Below are 12,266 nucleotides of genomic sequence, written 5' to 3' on the forward strand. Positions count from 1 at the left end.
AAAGAAAAAACACTAGATCAACACAAACTGATAAATTAGTCAAATAATCACTGTTGGGATAAGGTAGTTTTTATTTCACTTGTGACAAATTGAAACAACTAAAGCATATATCACTTACACAGGGTTGTAACTTAGATTTAAGACCTGACACCTCATATATTTTGCAACGAAAACTCCAAAGTTTTCACCTCCCAATGTTTTAAAGAGTAATTACAATATTGTCACTTTGGCAACAGTCCGCCAGGGTAAAACAGTTGTCGATATTTAACGAGTAGACAAACGATACAACAGTAGTAAAAGCCTCTCTTCGGGGCCGTAATTAGTGTCAACCACTCTGGTTCATCACATTTAAATTTATTACTAGAACAACTGTCCAAAGAGTCAAATAGAAAGGACACTACAAAAGACAACTTTCACACTGGGGACCAAGGTGAGTAATTTCTTATTACTTTGACCACAGAGTTTATGTGGCTGCTTTCTTTGTGTGTGTATGTGTGACTGACTCAAGGCTGGCTCTGGATATGCCTGCGCAGATCTTGAGCTTTGTCCCTCAGGTCTGGTCTGCTGTCTGACTGCAGCGTAGACAGGGAACGCTGCAGCTGCTCCCGACTCTTCACGGACACACAATCCCACTGATCGCTCTCTGGTGCACACATACACATGTAAGTAAAACTGTCAGTAATATGAATCATCATGGGGAAATAAAATCAAGGTAATAAAAGGCTGTAGTTGGTTTTTCCTCTTGGTGTCCTTACCTCCAGTCCTCTTCACAATCAGCTCCACTACAGACAAAGCCTCCGTCCTCACAGAAGAATAACTTTTGTTTTCTGGTAAAGGAGGAACATCACACATGAAGTGGAAGCCTACTGAAAAGTTCGACGGTGACCTTTACCTAAAGGATGAGTGAGAGCAGCACAGGTGTCGGTTAAGATGCGAGACAGCGTGCTCACGTCGCTGCCGTTCTTCTCAAACAACAGTAATCTGGAGGGAAAAGGGAAAAAGGAATATTCATGTCATGTGACAACATGACAGTCATTGGAGGCGTTTTTTTGGGTTGTCCTTACCCCTGGAAATAGGCCTTCATGCAGCGGAGAACGGCAAGCTGCACCTTCCATGTGCTCAACTGCAGCTTCTCACACATGAGGCTACAGACCTCCTCCTGGAAACGAGCTGTCACAAAAACGTGTGATATCAAAGATTAGATTTGTTCTATCGGAATTTTGCAGCATGAGAACTCACATTGAGTGTGCGGGTTCTTCGGCCAAGTTTTTCCCATGGTGTCAAAAGCGCAGAGCACAAGTTCAGTCTGCAGTTCTTTCTCTTTGGTTCCGAGGTCGTCAACCTCCTCTCGTGACCTCGGTGACGCTGCCCCGCTCTCTGGACAGCTCTGCCAACAAGTTGAAACACTCGACGTGTCACACAGAGGGGCGAAAAAGATGCAGCTGAAAGACACCAACGTTACCTTCTTTATTAGAGGGAAGAGGACGTCGGTCATGTCGCTGAAGCGGTCCTCCTGGCTGCTTTGAAGCACGTCGCCAGCACAGCACAGGGCGGACATCTTGTACACCAGACTCTCCTTACGACATTCCTTGAAGACCACCTCCAGCACCTCTGAGGTGGTGGGCTGGCCTGCGCAAGGCTTCTGTAGCTCTGTGCTACAGAGAGTACATACGTACAAACATAAAAAAGCAGGATGAACTAAAGTGGATATCAAAAGTCTACACACCCCTGTTCAGAAACCCTTTTGTGATCAAAATAAACTTGACCAAGACTTATATAATAATAAAAATGTAAGATAACAAATGCAACAAGGGTGAAGAGAAAGACCTGCATTTGGAGACAATTGATCCAATAGCCTTCAGTAATTCCTCCTAGAGGGTGGGAACAAAAGCCAAAGGACGCCATCGCTTAGTACGCCATCAGTGTTTTTGCAACTCTACAGTTTCATGCGACTTACCTTGCCCGCCCACGTGCGTCCCGCCAGACCCTGGATTAAGGCAGTCAGCACCAAGCCCAGGTGTGGCGCCACCAATGAGCCTGTCTGTTCCTTGGCAACGGTTGCCATGGCAGCTGCGCCCTGAGCCTTCATCTTCCAAGACTGGGACTGCAGTGCCTTCTGGGTAATGGCGATGAGCTCCGTCATGTAAAGGCGGATGCCCCCAAAACTTCCTGGAACCCCAATTTTTTTATTTTTTTTTTTAATCATGACAGTGACCATAATTTAACATGATTTACTTCCGTTTCTTTCTTATTTACATAAAATGTAATCCATCGCTCCTTTTTCTATTAACTGTACTCAGAATGGGGAAAGATGTCTCACCGGGGACATTCTCCTGCCACACTTCAGTCCACAAGGTTGCGTCGTGACTCTCTCCTTTATCCTCGTCAGTGGCGGGTGCCTGGTGCATGCCCAAGAAAGCCAGCGGCAGGGCCACTCCGGCGTGGGCCTTCAGCACATCGGGGCTATAGTGGCTGATGGCGTGCACAGTCAGGGCACAGGAGGACTTGTACACAGGCTCTGGAAACAAAGCATGTTCTTTATGAAGATGAATGTAAATTGGTTGTAGTGCTGCCTCACCTTCTTTCTCCAGGTACCAGGTGCTGAGCTTCAGAAGCAGCTTCTCCACACTGCTGTCTTTCGCGGTCTGATGGACCAAAACAAACATACTGTATCGACAGTGCAGATCAATATGACTGCTGTTGATTTGTGTTTCAAATGATAAAAAGTTGTGCTGATCCACTTTTTGGAGCAGCCATCCCACTGCAGTCCATTCACTCTAAACTACGCTTAGATGATTTTTACCACTTGGTGGAAAAGTACACGACACAGTTTGAGCTAAGGCTGTCAAAACACCGGAGCAGAATTCAAGGTCCTTACCCTGACTAGATGGCCCAGTGCAAAGGCGAAGGCTTTCTGAACCACGGCGCTTCTGTCGTGGATGCCGCTGAGCAGAGCGCTCATTAGTTTACCTGAGAGCGTCACAAACCATGAGCATCTTGCTTGTACGCAAAAAAACATGACAAAAGTAGCGGGGCAGTGTGGCACCTGAGTACGGCGTGAGGTCCTGGGGACACTGCACTGTAAGTGAAATAATCACACTGGCACAACCACCCTGTGAAAAGAAATGATGTCAAGTCATACGTGGTCTTGCTATTTTTGAAAAAACAAAACAAAACCATCAATTCATATAGTTTTGTACTATTTCTTGGTAACAACACTATAATGCCACTAGATGGCGCCAAAGTATGAGACTATTGACGCATACATGTTTTGAGGTCATAACATTGTGGTATAAACTATTAACATTGCTAATTAAAAATGTTTTTATGTCTATCACTTTTCTCTAGAAAGCTAAGCTCGAATTGCTTTACTGTATTCCAGGCTCATGCATTACCTTGGTGCCAAGCCCGACTCCGCTCTTCAGCAGCTCACACAGCTTGGGAACGAGCTCCCCCAACACTGTGACGTCGAGGTGCTGCAAACACTAGAGACACACACACACACAGACATGTGATACCATACCAAAGAACCCTTCTGTGCCATGCCTATCTCCAAATTATATTACCATATTAATGGTTTCCATCATTGGAGAGGACTTGGCAGCGCTGAGCCTGGCAGCATCCATGGCACTCTATTATCAAAATGGACAAGTCAAAGTTGTTAAGAGGTCTTCAGCTGCCGCACCTGGCATGATGATTCGTAAGGAGAGCTGCTGTTACCTTCTCTTGCTCCGTGGCTCTGAGACTGAGGTAGTTGAGCACCTGAGGCTCCATGGTGCTCAGGGCCTCCAGAAGAGCTGGGATGAGTCGGGAAGCGTGAGGCTTGAGTTTGGCTCCGGCTGTCTTACTGATCTTTACTAGGGTCTGGATGCTGGTAGAAAAAGGAAAACAATTTAGAAAGCTGCATGCAACAATAGAAACAAGAAATGATGTTACCTCAGCGAGCGAACCTCAGAGACATTGCTGACTATGCCTTTCTCCAGCAAGGTGGGAAGAATTGCGGCCACAGTTCTCTGGGCAGTAGAACCAGTGGACTCGCACATACGAGTGCACACCTGGACGCAGAGCGAGGTCAAGTCAGAACGGGTTCATTCCTCACCCGGTAAACCGAGACGGGAGTGATTGAACGCTTTACCTTGCCGAGCGTTTTTAGTGTTAGATCTGCGGCCTTCCTCACCGATTCCTGAAAGACATTTCAATTCAAGAGTTGAGACTTACAAGTCTGTAGCAACGGTGGAGAAATACTTATCAGACCTTTTTAAGACGAACTGTTGCGCAACGGACACATTTCACTCACCTTAATATCATCAAGAACTCTGAAGAGAGTCTCCCACATCTCGGCCAAGTGATCAATGAGGTCGTCAGCTTGGCGGCCTCGAACCAAGTCGTTCATGGCCAAACAGCTGTGAGGAAAAGTCACTTGTGTTTTTGGCAGGAGGTGACAAACTGGTGGAGCGTGCCTTATTTAAAGTAGAAGTCAAAAATTTCTTTTGACAATAACATGCTGTAAGAACGCAATCTTGGCAGGGTACGCCCAATCGTCAGATCATCTTGTTTGAATGAGTTTGGACAGGAAAGCATTTACCAAAATGAGGCCCAAATTGAGGATATATTCAAATGTAATAATCAAATAGGCATACAAGCAACCGACCTGGACTCCCGCACTCTCCAGGTGTTGCTGGTGAGGTTGGAAATGACATCATGCAGAATCTCCTTCAGGTATTTATCCACCTGACACCGACCGAGTGAATACACTTGAATGAGCATACGCAAAGCTCTGAGAATGTTTCACATTTGGATCGACACAAGGTTCTTCCTACCAGGGTTTTATCAGTAACTAAGGCATCCCAGATGCTGGTCATGGCCTGGCGAACGCTGAGGTTGGGGTCAAACTGGTAGCGGTACAGGCGTGGCACCAGCTGTGGCAGGAATGGAGCGAGCTGCTCACCGGCCTTGGTAGCAATCATGTGAAAGCCAAACGCGGCACCCTGAAAAGGTTGGAGAAGAGAGTGTGAAACATGGCCAGTTTTGGCAATAAATTTTATAATAAATATATATATATATTTTTTACATGACTACTTAGATAATGTTTATTATTGCAGCTATTGTTTGGAGTGGTGCTCCTATCCAGACACCTAAAAGGCATGCTTCTCCTTTTCAATAGTCGGACGATGTCTTAATAGGAGAGAGGTTGAGCCAGTCACCTTTCGAGAGTTCCACATGGCGTGATGGTTGGCCAGGTTCATAAATTTGTACACGAGGTCAGGCTGGTTCAGGTCACTTGCCAACGAGCAGAGCTCTTTGTATGTGGACAAGCTGTGGCTGCCGGGCACAATATTAAACGGAGCTCACAATACATACGGCAGAACAGAATGTGTAGAAATGACATCAAACAGCAGAGTGGAATATTTACCCGTCGGGTGTTTTGCCGATGCCTTCGCCTTGGAACACCTGTGTGTCTTCTGAAACGGCGTGTTTAATTCTGTTTGGAAAGACAAATGCAACGTTAAAGTCATGTGACCTATAAGCAAAAAATGGCTTCTTTAATTTTGAATCCTCTCACCTTTTGCCGGTCATGAGTGTTTCCACCAGGGTGGAAACCAGTTCCTCCTGGTCTGTCTTTCCACCCATCTCATAGACCAAGCCGAGGCCTTTAGATGCCACATCCTGACTCAAATCTAAATCAAATAAGAGTTGTTGTTTTTTTTTTTTAATGAAAAGCATACAATGCTGCAACAATACCTAACTAGTGACACAAACAACAGGTTGGGTTAAATGTCTCTCACCATCTGGGTCTGAAAGAATGGAGATGAATGCCACCTGGATCTCCTTCAAATGGGACTGGAGGAGAAAAGATAACAGGAAGATGTTTCCATGGATTGGTTTGAAATGTCTGCTAAGTTTCATAAAAACAATAAAAAACAGGACCAATATAGGACAAATAACCTTTTCATTATTTGCCATGTGCTGTTTTCCTCTAATGTAGAAAAAGAGCCTATACCTTGATTTCCTTGTGTTGGCTGAGTTTCTTAACCAGAGAGAGAAGCCAGATGCAGGCTGCCTGCCGGACATGAGGATTCTGGCTCGGAATGTACTTTGACAACACAGAGTTGAGGACCCAAGGAACCACGTCATTGTTTTTGACATCTGGCAATGAAAGCAAAGCAGTCAGTTGACATTTCTTTTGTTGCTTTTTTTAAACGTTTAAGCCTTCTGACCCAAAATATGGCATATAGCTGGCGCCCAGCGTCACTTCTTACTTGAGGGTGGGCTGTACTGTTCTTCAGTGCAGGTCCATGGATCTCTTACAGCTCCAGAAGTGGTGCCTAAAGCAGCGGTGGTAATTGCTTCTCCCACTGTGAACTGCAACTCCACTTGCTTGGCCTTGGAAAGCAAAAAAATAGGAAGGGCGGGGGGTTCAACAAAATTATTAAAGCTTATGGACTGTTGTAATCAAGATGAATGGTGAGGGGAAAATGTAACATCAGCTCATATATTTCAAAACAATAAACCGGCAATTCCAATAATTACGAGTCACACCTCTACTGAGTCCATAAGTCCCTGTAGCAGCTTCTTTTGATGAGGAAAATCTCCATCTCCTACTGGAAGGTACCCCAAGGTTTGGATTGAGCGCTCCTTTATCTAGATCAAGTGGAGAACATAGATACACACACAAAAAGGTGTAAGCCAACATTGCTTCTCTAAAGTGCTCTGGGCAAATTCAGAAACGTTACCTTTAAACTCTCCTTGCCAGAAGGGATGCGCGCAAGCAGGTTTTCTACAACGGACAATTTGGAGAGGGCTTCACCGTCGGCTGGAATCAGCAGGGCTCCATTCCGACCAATTTCTCCGAGAGCTGTACATGCTGCTAGTGGCAATAGTGCACTACTGTTGTCCAGGAAGGAACCTGAATTGAAACACACAAAAACCTCAGGCTAAAGAGCCAGAATGATAAGACGCACAAAATACAAAACTTTGTACGTACCAACTGTCTTGGTTGCCATGGCAACAATGGCATCCTCCTCCTGAGAGGGGACGCTTCCCTTGTGGGTAAGCTCACTGCATGCGGCAGCTTTCTTTTTGCTCATATATCTTCCCACCATGTAGCCAAGTGCCAAGATAGCACCGTGCTGGGTCTCTGGGCTCTTGCGTTTTAAACAAAACCCATTTGCAGTTAGTCAAGCGAGTCTTAAGCATATCAAATAGGGAGAGTGTCTTACGTGGTTGTCTTTGGTAATCTTGACCAAGTTGTGCACGGCGGCCTGCAGATCATTGCCTGTCATGGTGGAGACCACCACAGCGTACAGTTGGGCTGCGAGCTCCCTCATGTCCTCCTTATTTGTGTTCATCAGACTCTGGAGAGGAAAACAAACATTATAAAGATGAATATACAATAACACATGTGAAGAACACTGACCTTAATCCAGTCGATTTTATCAACAAACTTGGGAGCCAGTTTCTCCGGGCATACAGCCACCACCTCCAAGAGAAAGTACATTGCGGGAATTCCTATTTAGAGAAAAAAAAATGTTGTAATACTTACACAATCCAAAGTTCCCGCTTTGATGAACAAGTGTGTTTACCTCCGGCGGCAGAAAGCAGCTGCTGCAGCAATTCCAAGTAGATGTGAACAGGATTGGTTTCAGCGCCCTTGGACCCCGAAGAGGGAGGCTCAGAAGACAGAAGTGTGCGGACATATTGGCCTATGGCTGGTGCGTCATCCTGCATGTTTGAAAGTCGCATCGACTGTGGCCTGGCGCCCGCGCTGTACGCCAGACACATCCTCAGGTAGTGGACAATCTGAGGGAAAGGGGGAGGGCAAAATATGGGGCACTGCACTATTTTATGTCCACATCAGTGTTTTGAATTACCTCTGCAAAAGCAGACGGGTTGAAAGGAATGACCGAGGTTCCAACGATGTATTTGGCTGGAGTCTTGATTCTCTGAGATGCCTGTAAATTAATAATAATAATAAAAAAAGACATTTATAAATATTTCACAACAGGGTGTCAAGTTAAAAAAAAGATAGAGGGAGTCTCACCTCCTCTTGAATGTAGGCCACCATGTCTGGAAAGGAAGGAATTGGCTTGGGCCCCTCCTTCTCAGGACTTTTAGTCGGAAACGTCCTCAACACCTTCTGAGCCTCTCCACTCACCTCCTCGCGCCTAAAACCACAAAAGAGAACCATTGTTGGGGATGGGGAAAATGACTCGAGCCATAAAATACATCCATACAGAACGTGATTGGTACTTACGGGTCTCCAGCGGCAAGCAGCAGCAGGTATCTTGATGGCACATGATCAGGCCCAAACACTGTACTGGCATACTTCATGGCAACTTGGCGAACTTGAACCTCTGGCTGTAAAACAAAACAATAATAATAAACATTTACTAGTTAAGCGCATCCCCAAACAGAGACACCATGAACAATTTATTGCTGAGTGAATAATAATACTAATAATTTTAGCACTTTAAAGCATCTGTCCACTCAGCAAAGATTGTATCGCCCTGTTTCCACTCACCTTCACAATGTATGCACCCACCAATGCTTCCATCAGGTTAAGCAGTGCCCCCTGTAGGTTAGCATAGGCCCCGACCATCATGGACAAAGCCTCCTGGATGGCAAGACGAACATCAGCCTCCTCCTGAAAACACAGCGAGACGATAAGAATCACATGTCACAAGGTGCTGCCGTAGGCAAAATGTCTGCTAAACTCACCTTGCACATAGACTCAAAAAACTGTTGCACTAGCGCGATATCCTTTGTGAAGAGCTGTGGCATACGGCTACAAAGAAAAAAATAGAGAAATTAGAAATCTAAATAGCTGTGTTCATGGGGAGGGTGTATTAGTAATACCTTGAGAGCTTTCCAACAGCAGAATATGCAACACATAGTAATTTCGGATCCTGTGAACAGATTTTCGCCATTTAGTATGTGGGGAGAAAAAAAACGAAATATTATAAATGAAGGATTTACCTCTTTGTATTCATTTATAAGCTTAGTAAGGCCATTCAGCAGCATTAAGCCTAAAGGTTTATTCGTGCCAGGGCACCTGAAACACAGAATTATTTTAAAAAATCTTTCAACATAAAAGATGATGAGTCTATTGAGAGGAAAGATGTTTCTTTCTTACACCATACAGATGTGATGGACAAATTGCAAAGTGAGAGAGAGCAATTTGTTGTTGGTGTTGGCTCCAAACAAACCATCATAAACAACCTGAGAAGGACGGGAGAAGGGAGGTACTATCAGTCGGTGGAGAAGAATTGCACGCAAACCATTCAAATCTAGCAAAGGAGGAATTTTGTGGTGCCCATGGAACGCACCTGGATATTAGCAGGGAAGCACTCTGCGGCAAGACGCGAGCGTAAAAGATGCGGCAGGATCTTTAACTTGACTCTTGTGCTCGCTGGTTCGTGTTTCAGCTCATGCTTCATAGTGCCGCCCTGAAAGATCATACCACGCTCGATTCAAATACCGTACCCGGTCATTATTGGTGAGCGTGCTCACAAACCTTTGTTTTGAGAGGAACGTCTCCAAGGTACACTTTGTACATCTTGTTAATTATTAAGGGGTTATTCCAATCGATAATGCTGAAAGACAAAATCAATCTTTTGACCTGCAAAACGTCGGCCTAAACTGTGCACGTCCATCTTGTTCCCTACTGACCTCTGTTTACTCTTGAGCTCCAGATCAGCTGCAGTGGCCACACTGTGTCGTGTGTCGCTAGACGCCACCACTAGGTGCACCACCGTCTCCACTTCTGGCACTTGCTTCGCCTCAATAAACTTCACGATGCCCAGCTTACACTGTTGAGACCAAACGCGTGATGAAAATTGAAAGGGAAGGAAGTAGGCCTGCTGCAGTGACCTTAAATGACTTTTACCTGCTCTAGCTGCTCTGAAGTCCACTGGGCCTCCCCAATGACCCTCTTGGCAGCATAGATATTCATCCCTGGGGGAGCCTGGGGGAAACTCTGCCCCGATGCAGCCGCAGCAGCCCCATCAGCAGAACCTCCTTGGGAGGAGGACGGCGAAGGTCTAGTGGGAGACTCACTGAGCACAAACCTAAAGAGACAGTAAATCAATAACTTAAGATACAATATCACTCACTCTATTATACGAATGGTACTAACCACCAACTCACCCGTAAGGCATCAGCAAGACATCCAACATGAACTCCAGCAAGAGCTGTACTGTTTTTGGCCGCTCACTTAAGTTAAAAGGGGAAGCGCTCTTGCAGGCGTCTGCTGGATATTTCATATGGTAAAGAGTAGGAATCAGCAGGTGCATTAGGCTAAGAGAGGATGGAGAAGAGATGCAAAATAATGAGGAGAGGGGGGAAATAAGTTCAAGTCAAATAAAGAGGATTGATACAAACAGCGAGCCTCGTAATCTGGTGCAAATCTTCATGCATATATAATGGAATCTCCAGTTTCAAATGTAAAGCAAATAAGAACAGAAATGTCACGTCTTACCTGTCCTGCTGAGGCTGCGGCTTGCCTTCCATAGCGGTCAGAAGGGTGGGGGCCAACTCGCACTGCTTTCCCACCTCCAGCCGTGGGTAGCCCATTTTTATGTAGATGATTGTGAAATTCTAAAAGGGGAGGGTGGGGAATCAAGTCGCCACCACTAATAAAGTACAATCGTTTTGTTTCAAAATGAGGGAGCATACCGTAACAAAAGAAGCCGCTGCAGGGTCTTGGTACTGAACCAGTAACGTTTCGACCGGTAGCTGAATTTTAGGTCGGCTTTTTATCCTCTTGTTCAGGTGGACGAGCAGCTCCATCACCTAGCGTGAGAGACAAACAGTGATGACATCCATTAGGTCGCAATATCCATGAGGGCATATATAAATGCTTCTAATCAAAATAAGGATTGTGAAATGGCGCTCATTCGGATATGCAGCACATAGATCGAATATTGTAGAAATAATTTGCACGTCGGAATCTGTCTGGATTTAATGATTTGATGTTGGGGGGGGGGGGGGGGGGGAATCAACTAAGCAAGGATGCAATATTCAGAGACAAAAAGCCTTCTTACTTTCTTGCGCACACCCTCCTGCACACTGGAAAGTTTCAGGAGAACAGGGGGGAGAAATTTGGAGATAATGTCCTGAAGCTGATCATCTGTCTCTGCATGGCCCAGGCGCAGAAACACCCGCTCCAGTTGATCTGTCAAAACCAACTTGATTAATTCACTTTGTTGATTTTAACAGCAGTTGTTTTGTTGTTGATTCCCAGTGATGACATTTGTAGAAATAAAGTGATACATATCAGTTTTATAACATTCTAATAAAAACATTACTCAAGGTAGTTTGAGCAAATTTAATGAGTATCCAAGAAGTAGCGTTCACTTATAAAAAGATTGGTGACCCTTGATCGACATGAATCGTTTTGACATCTGCACAGCACTTCAATGCCGAACAAGACTTGGGGTGTAACCAGTGGCTGGCAGCTCCAGCTTCCTCCCGAGTCAAAGAAAACAAAAATCCATCGATATAGAGCAATCAAATATACGTTATCCAAGTTCCTATTAACATCTAGTCCTGACAGCCGCTGTGTATGAGTCCATTTCTCAGCCCTGCTTACTCTTTCTTGGCATGGTTCCCCGAGCAGGGACAGCTCACACCAAGCAGTGCAAGCACGCATTTCCCTATTTCTCTAACCTAAATCGAAGCTTACGCACAAACGACATCGTGAATAAATACGCTAAAACGCTGTACACTGCAATTTGGTGGATCCCCAGCAGATGATCTTACCTAAGCAATTCGTATTAAAAAGGTTTGTGGCACATTCTAATTTGACCATGACTGGGCAAACGGCCTTGTGACGATAGTTAGCTAGCAAGTGCTAATTAGCATGCTAACCGTTTTGCATTTATCGCTAAACGCGCTGTTCCCTTGATCGTCTAGATAAGACCGGAGGCTAATGTAAACCGTTTTTATGTGTGCGTACACATAAGACAGCCACAAAAAAAGTCGAAAAATTGAGACGTGATTCACTGTTAACGCACACAGAAACTTACTGAGTTCATCTTGGGCAGCCATGTTTGCAGAGGGTTATTAGCGACCCCTACAGATTGCTGGTGTTACCGCACTCACAGCTTCGTATATAACGCGTCACAGAAATGCATGTAACGTACGTAAAAGTATTTTGACTCAAATCAACTTTTCCCCACAATGTTAACATTCTGTTTCATTTACAACCTAAAAAAATGAATCTCCTCGACAATATGCGCATTAGTGATGTTGTAACTAGCAGACTG

General features: G+C 45.0%; 1 protein-coding gene across 2 annotated transcripts; it reads right to left on the reverse strand.

Moving 5' to 3' along the window:
- Positions 1-47: 47 nt before the first annotated feature.
- ecpas (Ecm29 proteasome adaptor and scaffold) lies at positions 48-12,077 on the reverse strand. 2 transcript variants are annotated; one of them, XM_061274337.1, is made up of 49 exons: positions 12,027-12,077; positions 11,043-11,173; positions 10,675-10,791; positions 10,478-10,596; positions 10,147-10,296; positions 9,887-10,067; positions 9,670-9,809; positions 9,515-9,593; positions 9,327-9,446; positions 9,134-9,219; positions 8,977-9,052; positions 8,857-8,906; positions 8,719-8,785; positions 8,522-8,644; positions 8,255-8,358; positions 8,042-8,165; positions 7,872-7,952; positions 7,584-7,800; positions 7,418-7,509; positions 7,221-7,355; positions 6,986-7,145; positions 6,735-6,907; positions 6,541-6,642; positions 6,261-6,384; positions 6,002-6,147; positions 5,787-5,841; positions 5,564-5,678; positions 5,414-5,482; positions 5,205-5,322; positions 4,821-4,988; positions 4,652-4,731; positions 4,298-4,403; positions 4,136-4,183; positions 3,937-4,055; positions 3,721-3,871; positions 3,567-3,632; positions 3,396-3,485; positions 3,047-3,113; positions 2,879-2,970; positions 2,579-2,645; positions 2,321-2,518; positions 1,958-2,169; positions 1,828-1,871; positions 1,463-1,655; positions 1,240-1,387; positions 1,065-1,170; positions 893-981; positions 756-827; positions 48-643 (listed from the first exon to the last, which is right to left on the reverse strand). In XM_061274337.1, the coding sequence occupies exons 1-49, from the start codon at positions 12,046-12,048 to the stop codon at positions 504-506; spliced, it is 5,532 nt and encodes a 1,843-aa protein (XP_061130321.1). In that variant the 5' UTR covers positions 12,049-12,077; the 3' UTR covers positions 48-503. The 2 variants fall into 2 exon arrangements, 1 of the variants encoding a protein (XP_061130321.1); XR_009713895.1 differs by lacking the exons at positions 48-643; positions 756-827; positions 893-981; positions 1,065-1,170 and having other exon boundaries at positions 1,248-1,387; positions 1,463-1,650.
- Positions 12,078-12,266: the final 189 nt, after the last annotated feature.

This window comes from Syngnathus typhle, linkage group LG3, assembly GCF_033458585.1.
Source record: "Syngnathus typhle isolate RoL2023-S1 ecotype Sweden linkage group LG3, RoL_Styp_1.0, whole genome shotgun sequence".
Taxonomy (NCBI): domain Eukaryota; kingdom Metazoa; phylum Chordata; class Actinopteri; order Syngnathiformes; family Syngnathidae; genus Syngnathus; species Syngnathus typhle.

Coding starts and splice junctions, on each gene's coding strand:
- ecpas (XM_061274337.1), bottom strand. CDS start 12,048: ATGGCTGCCCAAGATGAACTCA. Junction 8,645..8,718: donor TTTTTGAGTCTATGTGCAAG/GTGAGTTTAGCA, acceptor CTGTGTTTTCAG/GAGGAGGCTGATGTTCGTCT. Junction 4,989..5,204: donor CCATGTGGAACTCTCGAAAG/GTGACTGGCTCA, acceptor CAACCTTTTCAG/GGTGCCGCGTTTGGCTTTCA.